General features: G+C 42.4%; 1 protein-coding gene across 1 annotated transcript in view; it reads right to left on the bottom strand.

Moving 5' to 3' along the window:
• SENP2 (SUMO specific peptidase 2) overlaps window positions 1-23,883 on the bottom strand; it is a 50,313-nt gene that overhangs the window by 20,110 nt on the left and 6,320 nt on the right. Inside the window, exons 2-8 of the mRNA XM_077827258.1 lie at window positions 13,323-13,378; window positions 11,266-11,399; window positions 8,892-8,967; window positions 8,187-8,268; window positions 5,147-5,303; window positions 3,537-3,640; window positions 1,225-1,319 (exon numbers count right to left, since the gene is read on the bottom strand). Coding sequence (XP_077683384.1) covers window positions 1,225-1,319; window positions 3,537-3,640; window positions 5,147-5,303; window positions 8,187-8,268; window positions 8,892-8,967; window positions 11,266-11,399; window positions 13,323-13,378 — 704 coding nt within the window. The remainder of the gene's footprint in view (window positions 1-1,224; window positions 1,320-3,536; window positions 3,641-5,146; window positions 5,304-8,186; window positions 8,269-8,891; window positions 8,968-11,265; window positions 11,400-13,322; window positions 13,379-23,883) is intronic.

Below are 23,883 nucleotides of genomic sequence, written 5' to 3'. Positions count from 1 at the left end.
GTTGCTCATCACACGAAATCCATCTGCAGGGAGAAATGCTCTTGCAGAGACTAAGTTCAGCTGTACTCCTATAAATCTCGTTGTCCTTGTGGGTGACAAAACGGACTTTTCTTCATTTATACAAAATGCCTATGATAGCAAGAAGTTACTGAAGAGATCCAGCCACTGACATGACTTCCTGACAAGATCGGCCTACCAGGTATGGGAACACCATGTAGCCCTGGTGCCTCACCTGGGCTGCCACCTCAAAGAAAACTTTTCTGAATACTCTGGGTGCTGTAGTGAGTCCAATGGGGAGGATCCAAAACTGGTAGCGTTCCTCTCCCACCATGAAACACAGGAACTTCTTGTGGGATGGGTGAACATCCACATGTAAATATATGTCCTTCATGACGAGAGCCACGAACCACATCCCTTGCGAAATAATCATCCTGAATTTCAGCTGATAAAGATATTGAGTTGTTGAAAGTCCAGGATGGGTCTCCACCCACCATCTTTTTGGAGAATTAGGAAATATGGGGAGTAGAACCCCGCTCTTAGTACTGAGGTGGGATGCACTCTGTCACCTCCTGATGAAAAATCAATTAGTGAGCGGTCCCAGGACGACGACTGGAAACAGGGTTTGTGAGAAAAGGAGGAAAGAAACTGTATGGAGTATCCCTGATGGATAATCTTCAGGACCCAACTGCCAGTACTAATCTTGTTCCATCAGGTTGAGGAGTTTCTCAAAGTGCTCCTTCCATCTCTCGACGATCTCCTCACTGGAGGTCAGCGTTTCACCACCCTTACTGAGTACAGCCTGGGCAACATCCCACCGACCCCTCCTAAGGCGACAATTTTAATTGGCCAACCCCCGCATAGTACAAGGGCCTTAAAGTTAAGTATTATGTCTTTCAACTTGTTAGACAAGCTGTTCTGTACAGGAAGACAGATAAACAGAAGTAACAGCTTTTATAGTAATAGCAAACAGAATTGTAACAACTTTCTGACATGGATGCTTCCATATTTTTACATGCATTTATATATGACATGATGGGACTATTAAACGCTAATGTATTGCATATATACAAGTCTGGTGTAATTAGACTTAATACATGCAGAAAGGCACAATTAAGGTATCAGTCTCAACCTTTGCAACTTCACTATTACAAACTTAACTCTGATTCATTTAAAAGACTCACTGAGTAGAATAAGCCTGACTTGATGATGTCTATCCGCACTTACCATTCCTTGGTGTCACAAATGGAGGCACTCTCACTCCATATCTTTCTTCCACGTGGCCACCAGTCTTCATTGGCTCCTTGAGGCAACCTTGAGAACTTTGGTACAGCAAGATTTAGAAAAAAGCAGAGAAGTGTCAGAATTTCTTTCAAAGGAGCCCATACATATCCTATCTATCACCACTGTATGCAAATCCACTAAAGTAATGGATTTAGTTCCTACACAACCATGTGGTACCGAATGCTAGAAGCGATCACTGTTAAAGCAACAGAATTTGGTAACCCAGATGCATTAATGGAAATATTCCTGCTCCAGCAATGCTTACACACACACACACACACACACACACACAAAGTAGAAAAGCAACTAGTCAATTGTGCAACATTTACATCCTGATGCATAATTACCTTTCACTACGCCAAAATGAATGTCTACTTTTTAATTTTTGGGGGGGGGGGGGGGGTGTGCGCACAGAATTTGATTTTGTTAGACAGCAAATTCTACAGGCTATTTACATAGTATATGGAATAGTATCTCTTTTAAACAGGCTTAGTATTAATTTTATTGAGTAGCCATTCTGTTTCATTTTGTATGACAAGATGTTTTCGTTATGCCCTGCATAAACCTTGACTGGGTCTTTAACTCTTCTTTCTAAGGGCTGATCGACATTGGGAACTTAAATCAGCACAAATACATCTCTCGGGGTGTGAAAAAAAAATCCACCCCCACCCCGAGAGAGATTGCTATGCTGACCTAACCCCAGTGTACACAGTGGTAGGTCAACAGGGAGGTGACTTGCCTACACCGATGGGAGGACTTCTCCCATCAGTGTAGCTAGTGTCTGTGCTGCAAGCACTGCAGATGTGCCGTTGTAGTGGTTTAAGTGTAGACATACCCTAAGCTAATGGTCTCATTTGAGAAAAAAAAAAAAAGACGACGACGACTTCTGACCATCTTCAATGGCCTGGTCATTTGGTGAAGTTAAAAAAGGTCTAGAGAACAAGAATTAAGTACAGAAAACAGTATTTCAAATGATATAGTGGAGTATCATTTAAATACATCAGAAGTAATCAAACAATTATTTTCTTTTAATCTGCAGTTGTCTGTACAATATACATATCCATTTCTCCCGGCAGCGAAAGAAGGAAGTTTGGACTTGTTGTTGTGATCTTAGAGTTGTCTGAGTTCTAGAGCATTAAGGTACTCCTTGATTTTTTACTAATCCAGTTAAAATTGTACCATGCCCTAGGGTGGATGCAGTTTGAGGGTATAAAGTGTACTTAGACTGGTATAGCTTATTTCCCCTCTCATAAGGGAAAGCAGCTATACTTGTCTAAGCTCATTTATACCTTTATAAAACGTGTCCACACTAGGAGATGTGCCACTTAAGCTGTACCACTTAACTATACTAGTACAGTTAAGTGGTACAGCTTGTGTTTAGACAAATCCTTAGCTCCCAGACAGCCTCAGCATTCTAGAAAAGCAGGCAGACAAAACCTGAGTTTCTGTTGAGAAAAGGAACCTCTCTTTATAAACCTCTCAAGGTCTTCATACAACACAGAGGCACAAACAAGTTTTCCTTCCTTTGCAGGTCACCAAGAATTTCAGCTCTGTATGTATGCATGATTGCCATGGTATTTTGGCCTTACCACAGATTGAAAAATTGTAAAACTATAAACTGACAATTTCTTATGAAGTCGGAAGAGATCACGTACTCATTAAACTATAGTTAGGCCTCAGAACAGGCTGTGTTAAGACAAAACATTAGCTCCTTCACAGCATATGTCTATTCCACATCAGCAGCATAAGAGTCATAAAAAGCATTCAGTGGAAGGGAAAATAAGTCCCCAAATCCAACTACACTGTCATATAGCACTTAATATAGGATTTCATTGTAGAAATTACATCACTGGAGGCACTTGTGCTCAGAAAGGGGCAGGAAGTTTCCTAGTGCAGATACAACATAGGAAGCAGAAAAGAGGTAGGAGGAGAAGAAAGACACCCACAGCAACTTGTGATTCTTCATCTTTTGTACACTTCTGCTAAATATTCGGGGGGGGGGGGGGGGTTAAATAAAAGGCCACAGATAACTTTAGTATATACAACTGCATGCATTTCAAAAGGTTTAAAGGTCTGTTCCAAAGCATCTGTCCTGGATCATATCAACAGATTTCTGTGGATTGCAACAAATTGATCCAATGTTGCCAACAACCACCACCAGAGTGCCCATTAAAAGAGTGACTTGATGTCCCTCCTTGCCTCTCAAGAGAAGCCACTGTTACTAGTAAAAAGGCTGGAATATAACGTGAAATTACTTGCAATGGTTTACAGCTTTGGGAGTGGAGCAGTTTCTAGGATATTTTTCCTTTACTAGTTCCAATAGTAGTTTGTACTTTTCTCTCTCTTCTCTTTGTACACCCTAAGAGGGAAAAAAATCAAGAAAAAGTGAAGTTTGTAATTAAATTTAATGCATACTACACAGTTGTTACAGTGTGTGAAGTTTATCTTTAGTACTATTTAAGCAGGAATCACATGACCAAAGCTGCTAAGTTGAAAATTGGCTCATGCTCATTATAGCATGGAGTATAATTTTCATCCTTATCCCAGTTTTCAGCAGCTTTCTACTGTCTATCACATTCAGATGAAGGTAAGTCAATATAAATAAATATCTACACCCTTATTAGCATTTCCAGTTGTGGAACTGCCACGTTCACTAGAGTTGAGAGAAAGTGGAATCCACTTTTGGTGAGCTCCCACCCCACCAAACACACCACCTTCCATGGAATATCAGGGTTGGAAGGGACCTCAGGAGGTCATCTAGTCCAACCCCCTGCTCAAAGCAGGACCAATCCCCAATTAAATCATCCCAACCAGGGCTTTGTCAAGCCTGACCTTAAAAACTTCTAAGGAAGGAGATTCTACCACCTCCCTAGGTAACGCATTCCAGTGTTTCACCACCCTCCTCATGAAAAAGTTTTTCCTAATATCCAACCTAAACCTCCCCCACTGCAACTTGAGACCATTACTCCTTGTCCTGTCCTCTTCTACCACTGAGAATAGTCTAGAACCATCCTCTCTGGAACCACCTCTCAGGTAGTTGAAAGCAGCTATCAAATCCCCCCTCATTCTTCTCTTCTGCAGACTAAACAATCCCAGTTCCCTCAGCCTCTCCTCATAAGTCATGTGTTCCAGACCCCTAATCATTTTTGTTGCCCTTCGCTGGACTCTCTCCAATTTTTCCACATCCTTCTTGTAGTGTGGGGCCCAAAACTAGACACAGTACTCCAGATGAGGCCTCACCAATGTTGAATAGAGGGGAACGATCACGTCCCTCGACACTTTTCATAGTGTCTAATGCCAGAAGGGACCATCAGATCTAGTCTGACCTCCCATACATCACAGCCCATTAAGTTTTACCCAGTTACCCCTGCATTAAGCCCAATAATTTGTTTGGCAAAAGCATCTTCCAAAAAGGCATCCAGACTGGATCTGAAGACATTAAGAGATAGAGAATCCTCAACTTTCCATGGTAGTTTGTTCCCATAGTTAATCACCCTGACTTAAAATATTTCTGAATTAGTTCTAATTTGACTTTGGCTTAGTTTTCCAGCCATTGGTTCCTGTTATGCTTTTCTCCACTGAAGAACCTTTTAGTAGTTAGCGTTTCCCCCATAAAGATACTTCTACTCTGAAATCACCTCTCTATCATGTTTTTTGATCATCCAAATAGATTGAGCTTTAAGTCTCACTGCAAGGCACTTTCTCAGCTCAAGACTATCATGCTGCTTCAAAAAACCAATTTTCACTGTATCCAATTTCACATCTTGCCATCTCAATACTCAGAGGTCTCCCCATTATATAAACTCAGACGTGACAACAAAAATGAGTGGACCCTATTTCAAAAGCTGACTGTATCTGGACTCACCTCTTCCACAGTACAGTGAGGCCTCCTCACCAGCTTGCCAGCATCTGAAGTGGTGGCTCCTGACATGTTCTCCTGACCAGGCAACCTCCGTGGCAAAGAGCCTTCTGGAATGGATTTGGTATGGTGTTTGCTACTCATCCTTGTGTTGCAGAGGTTTCTGTTAAAAGGAGCTATTACACTATTAACCACTAAAACCTAAACCTTCTTGAGTCAAATTACATCTCAGAATGTTTTTGTAAATACATGCACTGTTGACGGCAGAGACTTAAGCTGCATAAGGATATATGGATGTTCTGAATGCCTTTCAGTCAGGTGGAAAAATCAGGTCAAACCACTACTTGATAGAGAGATCCAAGAAATCTCTCTTATGATGACTAAGACGTGCACACTGACTAAACAGACCATTTACAACATACCATTTTAAGCTCAATTACATGCACACGCTGCAGGCTAAACCAGATGCTCCAGGAACTGTGAGCTCTGTCAGATCATGTTTTCTCCTTTGCCATGCCTCCCCCTCCCCTCCCAAAACAGTGTTTCCTACTTCTTCAGATAGCCCTGTACCTTTAATTTTCTCATATGCTTCTTTCATTAAACCCTATTATAGTGTAGCTGAACATCAACTACCCAAAGCCATGTTCCAATATGCCACTGAGGTATTTTGGGGGATATAGTTACAAGTATGCCATACAGCTGACACCTCACAGAAGAGAGCTCTTTTCACATAATTGGTGGAGTCTCCACCCGCACCCCACATTCACAATAGCCGCCTTAGGAATTTTCCTCTTTACCATTAAAGGTTTTCATGCCGATTGTAGCAGGGTGGTCACCCCGGTTCAGCCCTGAAGGGGTTAAAACAGCCCTGGGAGAGGGCTGCCTGGAGGAGCCAATAGTAAAAGCAGCCCTGGAGAGGGCTGCGGCTGGGAAAAGCTAGGCTGATTAGGGGAAGCAGCCACAGCTGTGGCCACGCCCCAAGCAGGCCACAGCTGGCCCGATAAGAGGGCTGAGGGCCAGGAGCTGTAGGAGTCTCACTCTAGCCCTAGAGTGGGAAGGGCTAGCTGCCTGGAAAAAAGGTACCTAGAGCAGAGCAGTGCTGGGGAATAAAACTGGGGACTCCAGCCTGGCAAACACCAAGGCTGCAGGTCTTGAGGAAGGCCTATGAAAAGGTACTGAGGCTGGAGAGGGGCAGCCTGAGGATAAGCAAAGGTAGCAGGTTCTAACCCCTTCCCAATGATGAGTGGCCATGACAGACTGCAGTCTGCCCAGTGAGTGGGGGCTAGATGACTGGCAGTAGCCACTGAGACAAGGTGGGGATAGAGGGTTGGGGGGTTCCCCTTGGAGAGGAGACCTAGAGTGTGGGGGCACTGCCAGGGGGCAAGACCCCAAGGTAAAGGGGCACCGGGGTCCAGGAGGGACACAGGGGCCAGCGGCAGGCGAGACACTGGCCAGGAGGCGGCGCTCCATACTCTGGAGAGCTAATTCCCAGATAACCAGCAGAAGATGCCATGCCGGTGAGTCATCACCTTGCAACACTAATATTCTGCTCGCCTCTGCTTTCTAAGGAACATTTCAGTTTAAAAGCTAGGAGCGCTAAGCCAGCTCACAGTTTAAACTTCCTATTGTAAACCATCTTAAAAGCAGCACAATTCCCTCTTTAGCACTAAATACCATGACCAGGATACAGGTCATGCAGCTGAAAGAGTTGAGCACCACTAGCTGAGAGAAGCCCCTCGTAATAAAAATCCTGAGCCAATTCAGAAAACTCTCAATCCATTTGAGCATAAATGTCATTGGCTTCGGTACTGGCTTGGGGCCTACTCCCACAGTAAGAACAACTCACGGGGACACTATAGTGTAACAGGGGGATCAATACCATAGAACAAGCATCATCTTATATAGGAATACAGCGAGGACACTATCCAATCTGGTTTTGGGGTAGAAGGTAAACAGCAGTATTACACAGTATCCTGGCCCATTTCCTTCCAATTATTGCCTTCTCTAACACCTTGGAGAAAACTGCATCAAGACTGTTCCAGTAGTGTTATCTAAACGGAACACCTCATGCAAAACCAGAGGACCCCCATCCTTTATTATATCTTGGATAATTTACATCAAAGAAGTAAGCTGTAGCTCACAAAAGCTTATGCTCAAATAAATTTGTTAGTCTCTAAGGTGCCACAAGTACTCCTTCTCTTTTTGCCGATACAGACTAACACAGCTGCTACTCTGAAACAAGTTTTTTGTAATTAAAACCTCTCTCAAACAAGATACTATTCCACACCCCTGCAAATTCTTCCTATCGCCATCCCTGCAAATTCCATACTCTTCTCCCAAAACTCCTACATTTTTGTTCCTTGAAAGCCTCCAATCTTTTGTCCCCAGACATCCCCCTTTTATTTGCCCCTTTAAAATTCCTGATTCCTTTGTCCCCACAAGCTCAAGAATGGACACAAATCATAACTTTCCCTCTCTCTTCACACTTCCAGATCCCACTTCTCCACCCAATCACCCCAAACACATCCTCTGGCCTTCGCAAGGTTCCCCCATACATCTTTGCTCTGCCTCCCCAGCTCTTCCCCAGGCTCTGTCTCACCCTCCCTAGGTCTATTTTGTGTGTGCAATTTCCCTCCCACCTGAAGTTTTTGATGCACATTTTTCCTCCTAAAGATGAACTCACTGCTGGCAAGCCAGCTTCACCGATTTCTTTACATACTTATTTCCCAAATCTTTCCTTTTGGACTAGTTTCATTACTACTTAGCATTGAGCTGTACAAATTTAAGAGAGTTTAATACACTGATAAGAAACAGTACTGCAGTTCAGCGGAGTGCCCGGTAATACTTTGCATTTGGAAAGAGCCAAGCACTACTATATATAAATGGATATTTTAAAAAAAGAAGAAGATATTAGGCAACAAACGTGGGCAGACACCTACATTCTGGAGGAGTGTACAGGATGCTGATTTTGGGGTGGGGGGCGGGGGGGGGGGGTTGGGAGGGGTGGTGGTGAGGGGAGGATATAAGACAACCACAAGAATTTTACCTCAGGCAAGGTACAGTCCTGCAAGTAGTAGGTACTGTCTCTTTACTGGGACCAACTCTAACACCACAAGATATTTTCTTATCTATGAAAAAATACCAGCCATTAGTAGTTGCGAGAGGGGAGTGAGTCTCAGAAGTTCATATTTATAAAACCCTCACAAAAAATGAATGCATTTTAGTTTAGATACGTTAAGCCAACATGTAAACTTACTTAAAAGATTTTAGGTATTACACGAGAGCATTGTCTGTCTTTTTCAGCTGCCACTTCAACAAAGGAAGTGACTTGTCTGAATAGAAACTGCTCCATAAGACTATTGCTTTTCTATTTCAAGTCCATCATATATTACATAATACCGTTTAGGAAGTTTTCCAGGAACACTTTACACTAATGGCACAGCCATCAGGAATGATGCACATCATAAGAGAAGGCTGTAACACTTAATGCTGAAATGCCTGCAACAAAAATATCTGGCAGTAGCAATGGAAGGAAGCAGGAACGAAAGCAAGAGTTCATCCTGTGGTGTTCTAGATTTTATAGAGGTATTCCTCTTACCAAATTCAGAATTATAAAGCACTTTAAAAGTCTTACACAAGAGGCATTATACAAATGGAAAGTATTAATGCTGCTGTATACACCTGCTGGGCATTTGAGTATATAGGGGAAAAGAGGAAGGAAGAAAAAGTGGTGGCTTCATGTCAGTCTTACCCAGTTGTAGCATTTCTATTCCAGGTGCAGAGTCTATCAGTCTGTCAGTCGAAGAATCAGAAGCATTTGAAAAAGTCTTAAAAAGAACAAGGAACCATTTAAATGTAATTTGGATGTGGATCAAAGCAACCTCACACCCTACTCACTCAAATTAGAGAGTTAAACCATGCTATTCATCCAGTGACCCAGACTGGCAGAACATAGGCCTCTGCAGTTTCTACAACGTGTCTTTTTTTTATTTAAGAAAACAAAAAACACTTTAGATCCTAGAAAGTCCACATGTGCACCTTTTAAAAACCCCACTTAAATGAATTCTGACCACAAACCCCATTGACTTTACACTCATCCCCTGAGGAGCTACCACTGTGACGGTGCACCCCATAAGGCTTTATGGAAATATGTTTATGAATGTATATATGACGTTACTGGAATATATTTTATGCTACATATGCCATGTAACATCTCTGTAAAGGTTACGATCTACTGAATTCATTCATCCTATTTGTATACATGTGTCATTGTTGTATTCAAAGTTATGAATATTGGCTGTATACTTGTTTGATTTTAAATAACCTTAGTAAGGCATTTGGTCAGCTTCTTTAGAAAGGAATTTGCAAGCTAAGTGCCCAGTCAAGAAGCACTTAACGCACAATGCATCTTGGAAGGCTCCAATCCATATAAGAAGTCTTCCTGGAGACATTCAAGATAGCATGTGGGTGATGGCTGCTGCCTGTAAAAACAGTCATGCATGGACACGTGACTTGCCCATGTGACTTCAAAACTCCATTTTGTAGCTAGATTCTACACAGGGGGAGGGAGGGGTGTCCACAACAGAAAGTGTATTTAAGCCCATGGGAGACCCCTCCATTTTGTCTTCAGCTGGCTCAAGAGAGCCTCTCCACCCCAAGGATACCTGAAAGAAACTGGAACAAAGGACAGTAACTATGGGAGTACGGGGGGCGGTGAGTGATTGCTGGACCCAGACTAGAAGGAGACTAGTCTGTAAAAGGAAGCTTACTGGAATTCCTCCGAGGGTGAGGTTTTATCTGTATTCAGTTTTTTTAGACAGAGACTTGCATGTTCTATTTTATTTTGCTTGGTAATTCACTTTGTTCTGTCTGTTACTACTTGGAACCACTTAAATCCTATTTTCTGTATTTAATAAAATCACTTTTTACTTATTAATTAACCCAGAGTATGTATTAATATCGGGGGGGAGGGGGCGGGGCAAACAGCTGTGCATCTCTATTAGTGTTAGAGAGGGCGAACAATTTATAAGCTTTATACAGGGTAAAATGGATTTATTTGGGGTTTGGACCCCATTGGGAGTTGGGCATCTGAGCGCTAAAGACAGGAACACTTCTTAAGCTGCTTTCAGTTTAAACCTACAGCTTTTCAGGTTCAGACCTGGGTCTGGGTTTGCAGCAGGCTAGCAGGTCTGGCTCAAACCAGGCAGGTTGGCTGGGAGGGCAGGGAAAGCACGGGCAGAAGTAGTCTTGGCACATCAGTTGGCAGTTCCCAAGGGAGTTTCTGTAATCCAACCCGTCACAACCACATAATAAATAATCTTGAATAAGGTTTTCTGATCCTTGAAAGACTTTTTTAGAATTACAGCAGGTGAACAATCTTTAGAGCAGACTTCACATAAATTAAAGAACTGTGTTCTATCCTTGAATTCCTCTCAATCATCTCCAAGACAATGTCTTCCTAAAACCAGCAGCTTGTTCCCTGAAAACAAAACTGTTTGTATAAACTAGCAATTTACATGCTATTTAGAATCCAGACTAGAACATCCTAAATCTCTTTGGATTGCCCTACTGGCTCTGATAAGGCAGAAGACAATAAACCAGATTATCCAACCTAGCAAATTGAAGAGTCTGGCTCACAGACATGCAAGTTAAGTAGAGGGGAGCTTTTGTACACTTTGCACCTAAATACCAGTTGCGTACACTAGATACAGGCATGCAAGTGTATCTAGTAGAGCCATTTATTCAGGAAATACTTATTCATATAGTTACCAGGACAGGAGGCATGTGGGCTCTTCAAATACAACAAGCTTGAGAGCAAAATCACAACACAATTCATAGGAAAATGTACCAGATAGTATAATATGTACATTTAAAATACTGTAAAGATGTCCAGGAGTAAAACAGCATAAGTTCAGTCTCAGCAACAAGTGCTCTAATGGAGGATTCAAACTTGAACCAGGCAATACCTATGATCTTAAAAGTAACATACCACCAGCCCTTATGACCTTTGACCAAACCCAACTCTAAGCAGTCACCAAGGAGACTGGTCCCATTCATTTATTTTGTGTTGCATGTATTCAAACATTACAGCTAGAAACAATCTTATGCCCAGAATCTCCACTAACCTCATCCATAGATTCTGCAGTTTGAGCTCCATTACAAACGGATGTCTTCAGGTACCTACTTGTCAGCTGGGATGGCAATTTAATTAGATTGGCAACTCCTTGTACAGTCTTCGTCAATTTAGAGATAACATAATCTTTAAAAAAAAAAAACCACAATAAAAAAAACAGGAAGGCCATAAAACATTTGGTCTACATAAGGATTTTTTCCTTGTTTAAATGTAAGCACTCTCAGCTAGAGTATCATTGCATGCAATAGTTCACTCTTCAGGTTATTCACAACATTATCAATATCTTTATCTTTTCAGGCTTTATTTACAAGTATCCTTGACTGGTTGGGAAAACAGTAAACCCTTAAACTATAGAAGACAAGCTTTTCAAAGACTATTTTTAATATTGAAAATACAAAAGCAACACACAGTCAGCCTGATGGTAGTCCTCAAGGTTAGCAGTTATTTTTGGCTCTGCATCCTCTACCAGAACAGGGTGGTTTTTTTAAAGTCAGAAATTAAGTTATACTCTGGAGGTCAGCATTTTTCTGAAAATAGGAGTATGATATTTAAGCGTAAAAGTTTCATGCGATGTATTGTTCAAAAATATTAGTTAAAATTGTTAGATACCAATTTGCTCTGTTTACGGAGACTTGTCCACTGTTCAAAGTGAGGGGTAGTAGTGGTGGAACAAAACACATCTCTCTTTTTTTTATAATTTTGGTTTCCCCTGGAGCTTTCTCTAACCCTCAAAAATGCATTAAATTATGATGATACCACTAAGTGACAGCCAGTATTCTCAGGGAGAACAGCAATGTCCTTTGTCAAGCAAAATAACTAAAGACAGATCTTACTTTTCCTTCAGTACTTGTGCTGTGAAGTAGACCTTAAGCAGAAAGGAATTCAGTGTCCACATCTCCATTTTTTCAGTCAAGAGATGGACCAAACTAGTCAGCAATCTCAAGTCATTTCAAATAGCAACAACATCTGCTCTGTTTTAACTATCTAGCGGCAGCTGGTGCCTAAAAAGTGGTGGAGCTGCAGATTGCATGGGGGCTGGGGGTGCAGACTAAGTGAAAAATGGGTCAGTATTAAGGCACTATACAGAAGTATTTTGGTGAGAGCTAATGGAGGTTAATGGGAAAGTGCAAGGCAAAAATAGGAGTGCCCTCTTCTTTCTCCCTATTCCTTCCTCTTTTCAGGAAGGAATGGAACACTTCATTGTCAAGGACAGAATGTATCCATCCATGACAGCTTTGCTACACCCTCCTAGTCCCAGTCTCTCCCCTTGTAATCTAGCTCTACTCTACCTTTTCCTCCTCCTCTCCAACTCATATATAAATGTATAACTCAACCTAGCCTTTCCAGCTCCCAACTCAGAACCTTCCCAACTCCATCAGCTCCTTGCAACCAGCTCCAGAACACCCAAGCAACTATCCCCTAGAAAGAAAACCCTGCTTCTCCTTGCTTAGGCTCTCAAAAGCTCAGAATCCCTTCCCAAATCCTGCTTAGGCTCAGACACCCCTCACCACATGCAGCTCAGAATTCTTTTCCACCCAGTTAAAAACAAATGCTATTTGTTTCAGAATCAGGAAGTGAAGAACAGAGGCAGCAAGGAGCATCTGAAATGCTCCAAAGAAGTGTTATGCCCTGCTCTAGCCTCTATGCCTCCTCCCTGCACTTCCTGAAGTTTGTGTGCTCAGGCCATAAGTCCAGTGGCACTTTGTGTACTGCAGCACCACAGACTTCTCTCCCCTCCACAGTGGCAGCATGCAGTACAGCACCCCGCAGTAAATCAGCCACTTCCATATGTAACATGGGTGGGACTTGGCCACAAGAGGGGATCATCAGGAACTAATGGGGATATCTATACAACTAGAATGCCTTTCTAGAAGGAGCAGGTGAGAAGGAGGAGGGTTTGGAGAACCACGCAGGTTATTTCCATGTTCATAAATATATAAACAAAAACTCTGGTCTCTTGGGTACATGAGAAAGATCTAAGTCTTTAAAAAAAAAAAAACAACCAACCACCGCACGTTACACAAGTAGTGAGAAGCGCTAATGCAATACCTAATCTTTGTCTTTTTGCTTGCCTCTGGTTAGGGTCCTCCACAGATGACTGAATGCTGAGGAAAGAACAGACCAAAGAGTTATTTTGTAGCAACAGACTAGTGTTCTAAATAAGTTCCCTCCCTTAGAGTCTCCAAATACAACCCAAATTAGTTTACCTGCCCCCAGGGCATCTCTTTACAGCCAGCCCTCAAGACTGTATAGATTTCCATACAGGAATCTATTAAAGTCCCATAATGCTATAGCCACTGCAGAACTGACCAACACAATCTGTACACATACTAGGAAGGGTCCCAAGGAGTGCCCCATGAACTCAGACATGACTTCATCTAGGCACCTTAAGTCATGTGCCCCATATGATTCCAGTATCACAAAGGCAAAAGCAGGCAGATGCTCACATTTAGGTAATGTAATTGTATAGAGTTCATTTAAGTTTGTTACTAGTTGCAGAGCACAATGCCCATGTGGGTAAAGTTTGTCTCCTCCCTCAAAAAAAGGAAATAGTTGTGTCAGCCTTAATACAATTAGGGTTCAATAGAGATGACTATACACAGGATTAAGACCCTAAAAATCATTACATAATCTATATTAAAATGAGTTACAAATAGAATCTTGACTGGAATACGAGAGATAGAAAAAAGCCACTACACTCAAATTCATAAACATTTAAGTTACACTTGCTGCTATGCCAGTGAAATGACTGTTCCCTTGCACCAGTTTCCTAAAGTCAGTCTCAGATACATAAGATGCTCGGTTTCAAAATGACAAAACTGGTTCATTAAGAGTGTAACCTTTTGCAAGACTTCAAGAACGCAAAAAGTTAGATCTTAAAGTTTGTCGAATAGCTCCCTACCTGGTTTTAGGGAAGCTGGACTTCATATTTCCCCTTTTCTGGGAAGTGAGTGATTTATTTCAAATGGTTTTAGTCCACCTCAGGTCAAGTCTATACCAGGGGTTCTCAGCCTTTTTCTTTGAGGCCCCCCCAACATGCTATAAAAACCTCCATGGCCCACCTGTGCCACAACTGTTTTCTGCATTTAAAACCAGAGCCAGCATTAAGGGGTAACAAGCAGGGAAATTGCCTGGGGCCCCCAGTGAAGCTAAGTTGCTCAGGCTTCTGCTTCAGCCCCAGGCAGCGGGGCTCAGGGCCCCAGTCTTCAGCCCTGCATGGCAGGGCTTAGGCTTTCTCCTCTGGGCCCCAGTGAGCCTAACACTGGTCCTGCTTGGCGGACCGCCTGAAACCTGCTTGTGGCCCTGCAGGAGGCCCCAGACCCCTGGTTGAGAACCACTGGTCTATACTACAATCTTTTGCCAGCTGGCTGTGTCTGTCACAGATGTGATAAGGTGTGATTTGTGACCAACATAGCTATGGTTGCAAAAGTCTTGTGCAAAGCTGTACTATTGCTGATCTAGCTTATGTCAGTCATAGTGTGAGGTCCTGATATCACTTCTTGTCTCATTAGTTCCATTCTGGGTAAAACATCTCTGGTCTGTTTCCTATTCCTTTCTTATGCAGTGCTAATTTGCTATGTGCTTTACAGATAAGTTCAAAGATAATACAGTGAGCCAGGAGTTAACAGTCAATAAACACGCAGTCAAGGATGCAACAAGAAGCAATGATTAAACCACATCACTCAATTGCCATCTTTAATCAATCCATTGTTTGGGAGAGAGTTTAATAAACTATTTTCAAGCCCTTATTTAGAAAGTTTGATAATATCTTTAATAATGCTTACTTTTTTCACTTTTTAATTCTCATTGTTCTACTGTTCCTCCTGTTTTAGTCTTCAATAGGGCTACTGATGCAAATACCAACACAGGGTTGAAAGACTCATGTCAAGGTTCCTTCCCCACTCTGAACTCTAGGGTAGAGATGTGGGGACCTGCATGAAAACCCCCTAAGCTTATTTTTACCAGCTTAGGTTAAAACTTCTCCAAGGTACAATCTATTTTACCTTTTGCCCTTGGACTTTATTGCTGCCACCACCACCAAGCGTCTAACAAATATATAACAGGGAAAGAGCCCACTTGGAAACATTCTTCCCCCCAAAATCCTCCAAAACCCTACACGCCCTTTCCTGGGGAAGGCTTGATAAAAATCCTCACCCATTTGCATAGGTGAACACAGACCCAAACCCTTGGATCTTAAGAACAATGAAAAAGCAATCAGGTTCTTAAAAGAAGAATATTAATAGCAAAAAAAGTAAAAGAATCACCTCTGTAAAATCAGGATGGTAAATACCTTACAGGGTAATCGGATTCAAAAACAGAGAATCCCTCTAGGCAAAACCTTAAGTTACAAAAAGACACAAAAACAGGAATCTACATTCCATTCAGGACAGCTTATTTTCTCAGCCATTTAAACAAAAGAGAATCTAACGCATATCTAGCTAGATTACTTACTAAGTTCTAAGACTCCATTTCTTTTCTGTTCCTGGCAAAAGCATCACACAGACAGATAGACCCTTTGTTTCTCCCCCCCTCCAGCTTTGAAAGTATCTTGTCTCCTCATTGGTCATTTTGGTCAGGTGCCAGTGAGGTTATCCTAGTTTCTTAACCCTTTACAGGTGAAAGGGTTTTTCCTCTGGCCAGGAGGGATTTTAAAGGTGTTTACCCTTCCCTTTATATTTATGACAACTCAACATTTGCAAACATAATATTTGCATTTGGTTTCTTTGCAGTGTTGTAGCCATGTTGGTCCCAGGATATGAGACCAGATAGGTGAGGTAATATCTTATTGGACCAACTTCTGTTGGTGGAAGGGACAAGCCTTTGAGCTTTACGGACTTGCTTTTCAGGTCTGGAGAAGGTAAACCAGGGTGTCTAAACCCAATACAAGTTGGGACAGATTATTAAGCATATAGGGTTCATACATGCTGTAGAAGACCACTTAAAGTGGGCAATAAGGGTTAACATGCAGCGAAGTGTGTTACAACTTCTTGTAATGAGCCATAAAACCAGTTTCTCTGTTAATTCCATGGTTTTTAGTGTCTAACATATACAAATTTAAGTTCCCAGACTTGTCTTTTGAAGGTGTTGTGCAGGTTTCCTTTGAGGATGAGGACTGAGATGTCAGATATAGAGGAGTCAGTTTCTGAGAAGTGCTCACCCCTAGGTGATATAGTGTTTTTTGCCTTTTATTATTTTTCTGAGAGTGTTAATTCGAGAGCACAGGAATTGTCTGGTTTCACCCACATTGTTGTTGGGGCATTTGATGCCTGGATGAGGTATGGATTGCAATTGTCTGATACCTTGTACAGGTTTCAAGTGTGGGGTGATTGGTGACAAGTGTGTGCGGTCAGTGGGTTTCTTTTTCTTTTTCTGTATTAAAGCATGTTCTCAGGGCATTTGGGTGTCCCTTTTCCATGAGGCGATCTACTTCTCTGTTGGAGCATCCTCGTTCAGTGAAAGCAGTTTTAAAGACATCTGGGATATACACTTCTCTTCAGAGAAGAATTCTGTAGTGCCTGGCTGTAGATAACAGATTTGTTGGTGTGCTGGGGGGGTTGCTGGATCTGTGAAGGTAATGGTAGCGATCCATGGGTTTCTTGTAACTAGTCTTTGTAGAGTTCCATTGTTGAAGCTCACCATAGTGTCCAGGAAGTTGATGCTGGTGTGGGACTGTTCTGGAGAGTTTGATGGATGGGTGGTGGTTGAAGTTATAGACGAAATCTATGAGTGAGTTTAGATCACCTGTTCAGAGAATGAAAATATCATTGATGTATCTCAGCGTATATCATTGGTTTCATGGTGCATTTTTCCAGAAGTTCTTTGAGGTGGCCCATGAAGAGGTTGGGATATTGGGGGAGCCATCTTAGTCCAAACCTTAGGAAAAGCCATGGGTACTAAGTATTCATTGTTAAATGCAAAGTTGTTGTGAGAGAATGAAATGGATGAGTCTAGTGAGGAGTTTAGGGTAGATTTCCAAGTGTTGTACATTATCCTGTAGGTATAAGAGACAGATAGCAATGCCATCATGGGAAGGATGGTGGTGTACAGGGAGGTGACCAATAGTAATCTGTGGGAGGCTGCTAATTTTGCAGAGTTTCTGGAAGGAGATGGTACTATTTTGGAGGAAGCTGAGGTAAACGATCTGAGATAGTGAGTGGTTTCTGTAAATCCTGATATTCCTTCAGTAGGAGTGCCGTGGCCAAATATGATGGATCTGCCAGGGTTCCCTAAGGAGGAATGTAGAAGGTTCTGGGGAGTGGGTTTGCAGGGAATGATGTAGAGTTTTTCTTGGAGTTGCTTGGGGAAGGATTTGATGGTGTCTTTACATTCCTGTGTGAACTGGTTTCTTTAGCTTTCAACTGAAGTTTTAAATCACTGTTTGCATAAAGTCTTAGAATTAGCCTCAGCATTTTAAAGTGAAAACTTCAGAATACAACGGCCAAGATTTTCAAGAGTGATTAGTAATCCTGGGTGCTGCAATTTTTTGACACCCTACTTGAGACACTCTGAAGGAGTCTGATTCTCAGAGGGTGGGCACTCAACGCTTTCTGAAAATCAGACACCTCCCACACTTGAAGTATGTATGTTAGAGTTCCCAAGCCACAAGAAAAGGGGAAGATAAGCTGAAGCCATACTTTGAACTTGGTCAGGTTGTTTGTCCTTATAATTTTTTATCCTTTATCATAAATGCTGCCATCATACTTGACCTAAACTTCTGAAATTAACCTGTCAAGTAAGGGGATCAAATCAGAAGTAGGCAAAGGAATCAACTGGGGGAAAAAAAAAAAAAAAAAAAAACACTTAATACACTGCTGTCCCCTCTTCACGTCTCCCAAGCTCCCACTAGGGACACTAACGCACCTCCACTACCTATTTTTCCTAAAAAGAAAAGGAGTACTTGTGTCACCTTAGAGACTAACCAATTTATTTGAGCATAAGCTTTCGTGAGCTACAGCCGATGGTTAGTCTCTAAGGTGACACAAGTACTCCTTTTCTTTTTGTGAATACAGACTAACATGGCTGTTACTCTGAAACCTATTTTTCCTAGTTATTTCTAAGGACCTGTGACCGGGTATGACGGCTCTGTAGCACGCCCTGCTGTCCGAGTGTGGCACCTCCCCAGTGTTTTCTGGCTCTCCCAGGGTTCAAGTGGCTCAGCCTCCAAGTGGTTCACAGAGTTCAATCCTTTTTATCCTTGTTATCTTTTTAGGCTAACAAATCCTGACAAAAAGCCCCAAACAGAAGGCGGTTCTGGCATTCAGGTTCTCTCTGAAACCTGCCTTCTGGGTTACCTTTCACCTCTGTTTCCTTAAAAAGGAGCCCCAGCCCTCCTCCTGGAGCAGAGTAGTTCAGGCAGTTACTATTTCTTCTCATTAAGCCAGGAGCCCCAGCTCTCCTCCTTTGAGCTGGGGTGGAAGTTAGTCAGCTGTAGGGCCTTAGCCAGCTTCTCCTTCAGCTGAACCCTTCCACCTCCCCAATTAGTCCTCAGGCTCAGTGGGTTCTGTGGACCAGTCTTCTCCTGCTGATGTCTGCCCTGCTATGAAGGAAGAGGCATTTATTCCTGGTCCTCTTCTCCCAGCTCATCCCCAACTGGCTGGGTGAGACGGGAGCCTTGACTTGTCCTCTCTGCAAGGCTCCCAAGCCCTATGCCCTTAAAAACACAGTAACAGATTTCCTTCCAAGTACCTGGGCTTAATCACATTTTTCACAGCCTCAACGAATGTAGTTAAGTCAACCTAACTTTGTAGCATAGACCAGGCCTGAAGAAAGTCAGAAATTCTCAAGCATAGACTCCGACTTTAAGGCCAGAACAGACCATCATGAGTCTAGTCTGACTTCCTGCACATCATAGGCTGCAGAACCTCACCCACCCACTCTAGTAACTCAGCCAGAGATTATGGGTCTATTACTGAAGTCCTCAAATCTTGATTTAAAGAGTTTAAGTTAGAGAATCCACCATTTACTCAAGTTCAGCGGTTCTCAAACTGTGGGTTGGGACCCCAAAGTGAAGCCCGAGGCCAGAACTGAAGCCAAAGCTCGAGCCCCACACCACCCAAGGTTGAAGCCCAAGGGTTTCAGCCCTGGGTGGTGGGGCTCACGTTACAGAAGCCCTTGGGTTTTGGCTTTGGCTTTCCAAATCCAGGGCAGTGGGGCTTGGGCCCTCCTGCCTGGGGCAGTGGGCACTCAGGTAGGCTCAGGCTTCAGTCCTCCCTCCTGGGGTCATATAGTAATTTGTGTTGTCAGAAGGGGGTCACGGTGCAATGAATTTTGAGAACCCCTGCTCTAGTTCAAGCCAGCAAGTGACTCGTGCCCCATGCTGCAGAGGAAGGTTAAAGAAACCCGGGGTCTCTGCCTAAAGTGACAGATGGCCCAGCCATCTCTGCCTGCTCTTGGCAAATAACTTCAACAGCCAGAGATAGGATATTAGATGGGTAGGTCTCTGAGTTACTACAGAGAATTCTTTTCCAGGTGTCTGGCTGGTGGGTCTCCTATATCTCAGGGTCTGATTATCAATCTGAGCTGGGCAAAAAGTCCTTCCTGACCCCATATATGGCAATCATACCATTCCCTCCAGTTTTGAAACCAGTTAGGTTTTGTGTCCCCACTGCCTCCCCTTGGAAGGCTGTTTCAGAACTTCACTCCTCTAACCATCAGAGGAGTAACAGTAGCCAGTGAGCAAAGACCAGCAGGAACCCTGAGTTTACTTCCCCCTCCATACCCCCCAAAAAAGACACCTAGATATCACCTATCTTTCACTGTCACAATTTAACCTTTAATCACTTGGCTTGGTGGAGGGAAGAGTAAGGGCTACATGTCAGGTAGCCTTTGAAACGCAAGCTAAAAAACTGTATCAGGATTTTAAACTTAGACGAACCAGATGTAGGAGCCAGCACTCCCAGTAAGCCAATGTTAGTGTCCCTCCTGCTTTGACAGGATAGAGCCCATCAATGTTCATCACTGTAACATGTATTTTACTTTCTTTAATAACTACACAAAAGAGCCAGGCTTTATATTCATGGAACAACCCTTACATATACGTACGTAAGATCAGGCCCTGTCCTTTTCATACCCTTTTTTCCAAACCAGTGTGGAGGGCAGTTGGTTGGGACATACAACTTAAGGCTGTAAAAAAAGTCAAATTTTCATTTGTTAATTGTAAAGAGATTAATACTGCACTCCAGATGTACAGTACAATAATGGTGAAGTGTTTCTCCCTCCCTCATTTAATCACCCTTGCCCAACCCTAATCCATAGTTTTTCACCCTTCTTCCATTGTAACTGCACTGCCTATGCTATGAATACTACAGTCTGCTCCTGATGTGCACATGTAACAGGAAGTGAAGCACTGATCAAGAACAAAAACCAGCTATAGAACTATAGAACTAAGGGGCTCCATGCAGGGTTTCTCTCCAGAGGGAAAAGAAAAAGACTTTTGGTAAAGCACCCTCCACTCCAGCAATCTGACATTTCCTGATTTATGAATGCTTGACTTTGCAACCTAAACAGATTTCTTGTCACAGTTTACCAAAAGAGAGACTTTTTAAAAAAGCAACATAGAAAAACAAATTATGTGCAGCTAATCCCTTCCTTACTTCCTCTTTCAAACCTCGGAGTTTAAACCCATCAGCACAGATTTCTGCCACTTAAGCCAGAGGACTAACTACATTAGCTGGCAGCAGAAGAAAAAAAACAAAAAAAAAACAAAAAACACTTTTCTGTGGACTGCCCCACTAGACAAGGACACAACCAAGTCCTTTGACATTACATATGCATGAGCAGTCCTTGTTTCAGCATTACATATGCACAACTAGAACTATCTTACAAATATAGCCCACAACAAATATTTGTCACACAGACAGCTAGCAGCTTACAGTGGCGTTTGTGGGAGGATAAGAAAAACAGTGGCTCCCAAACTTTAACAACCTGTGAACCCCTTTCACTAAAATGTCAAGTCTTGTGAACCCCCTCCTAAAAAATGAATATTTCCAGGGATTTTCTCCTTTACCTGAGTATAAGTTATAAAAGCAGTGATCTTGGAAATATAAAATTTGTTTTTATTACATGCTTATTACACACTATTTATTAATCATTACAGTATTTTGATTACATTATGAAAACAGCAACACTCTTCCAAAATCTCACTTTCATAGCTTGTATCACTTTGAATTAGCCTTTTAGAAGACAAGGCTCCTATGTTTCATCAAGGACTATCAGACGTGAAACAGCATGAAGGTATTTAAGAAGCCAACTCAAAGAGTTCCTCCTACACAAGTATTCAGGTCTTGAGCAGTCCAGGCAAACAACGCACATTACAACAAAGCTTAAACTTGTTCTTCATAATTTTTAAAAATACTAGCTGCCTATTTAATTTTAATAACAGCAAAATATATTCACCTCCCTTTCCATTTCTTACAAGGAGTCTTGAAGTTTAAATCTCCTCAGTGTGATAGATATGCTTGCTTTGATCTGCTTAGCTCATGAAGTCCAGGGGCTCCGGGCTGCTGGCCCCATGCTATCCCTAGGTACAGCTCTTTCTGCCATTAGGGAATTTTTTCCTGAGAAGCCCCTGTAACCTTTTGCGAACCCCAGTTTGGGAACCACTGTTCTAGAAACACAGTCTAGGACTAGAAGACAACAATGGCTACTGAGGCAGCATTAGAAGTGACCCAAGGAGGAGACGACGAGACTAAAAAGGTGGCCAGATGTAGAAGCTGATGTACATCATCCTTGAGTAGTTATCTGATAGAAGCTACTTATGTATGAAACATCACCTGATACAGCTCATTGGAGAGAAGATCCAAGGATTAGAAATGCAGCTGAGATGACGATAGAATTCAGACAGATTTCAAGGCATAATACAGGAGAGGAGAGAGAGGAAGTGGCACAAAACAACTCAAGAGCTGCAGATACCTGCTGAACAAAGAGACCTGGAGGGCAAGCTGCCAGAAGAGGATGGTGATCCATGGAAGACCATGACCACTAGGACAAGGCAGAGGAAGAAACCAGCTAGTGGTAGCGAAATTGACTTGGGTAACACCTTTTTTGCACTGGGGGAACGACAGAGTGGCAAAGAAGAAAAGGGAAGCTAGTCCCTGCAGGAGAGAACAAAATGATGGAGAGGTGCGCTGGTCCCTCTTAAGGGCAAATGAGGATGATGTACACTGGACTGGGAGAAAACATAGGACAGATTCATACTAACACCAGGAAGAGACAGCTGTGTGTGACTGGGGACTCCATTCTCAGAAGAGAGCCTACTTGGAATGGAAAAAAAAGGGTTGCAAAGGAAGCTACAATCTGGAGATTAGAAAAGGTAGGAATAAAGTGAGAACTGCTAAAAGTCAAGGTGAATTAGCTCTTGGCAAGGAAATTAAAATAAGATTTTTTTAATTGCATAAATAAAGAGAAGGAGGATGGATTAAGTTGGACTGTTATACAGTGTAGATGGCAAGGAGATTAAATAGGATCTAGCTATGGCCCAAAAATTAAATGAATATTTTGCCTCTGTTTTCCATAAGGATAATCTGGAACATGGGCTCAAGGCAGGACAGCTGATGGAAGTGAATGCACAGAAATGGAAATGACCACATCTGAGGTGGAAGAAAAACTTAAAGAGCTTAATGCACTCAAACGGGGGGGGAGAGGAGAGGGGAGGAGAACCAGACAGACAATTTCCATCCTAGAACTCTGAAAGAACTGGCACATGAGATTGCTAGTCCAGTAGCAAAGATTTTTTTTTTTTACCCCTTAAATCTATTCGGGGATAGCTATTCAGTTATATGGTACTAACGTCCTACCTATGTTTAAGAAAGGGGAGGAAATTACCCAAGCAATTAGACCTGTTTGTTCCTTGCATTCTACTGAGGTGAGACTAACTGAAAGAAAAAATAATTCAATTCATGGCAGTAAACAGTAAAGGAGTTGGAATACAACATGGGTTTACCAAAGGTTGATGATTCCAGACTAACCCGATCTTTTTTGGGCAGTAGTGGGCAAATTAAGTTTGCTGATGAAACAAAGTCAGGAGGCATCGTCAAAACAGAGGAGGATTGGAATACTGTATAGGAAGATCTGGATGACCTTGAAGGCTAAAGTGACAGAAATGGGATGAAATTCAATAGTCCACAGTGCAAGATCATGCATTTAGGATCTAATAAAAAATTTCTACTACAAGCTGGGGGCTCATCAGTTGGAAACAGAAGAGAAAGACCTAGGTGTGTGGGTTGATTACAGGATGACTATGAGCCACCAAGTATCATGTGGCTGTGAAAAAGGCAAATGCAATCCTAGGATGTATCAGGTAAGGCATTTCCAGTAGAGAGAGGGAAGTATTAATGCAATTGTATGAGGCAGTGGATAAGATCTCATTTGGAATACAGTGTACAGTTCCAGTCACCCACATTCAGGAACAATGAATTCAAACTGAAGAAGATGCAGAGAAGAGCTTCTGCAAAGGGCTCACCTTATGAGAGGAGACTTGAAAATCCTGGCTTGTTTAACCTAACAAGAAGGCTGAATGGATCGGATTGCTCTCAAAAAATACAGAGGGGTAAACATCCAAGAGGGCAAAGACTTTGGCACAAGAAGAAAAATCAGCAGAAACTGGCCATGA

The sequence above is a fragment of the Eretmochelys imbricata genome, chromosome 9 (genome assembly GCF_965152235.1).
Source record: "Eretmochelys imbricata isolate rEreImb1 chromosome 9, rEreImb1.hap1, whole genome shotgun sequence".
Classification (NCBI taxonomy): Eukaryota; Metazoa; Chordata; order Testudines; family Cheloniidae; genus Eretmochelys; species Eretmochelys imbricata.
The sequence above is the reverse complement of the archived record's forward strand: the minus strand, read 5'-3'. Positions and strand labels throughout refer to the sequence as shown.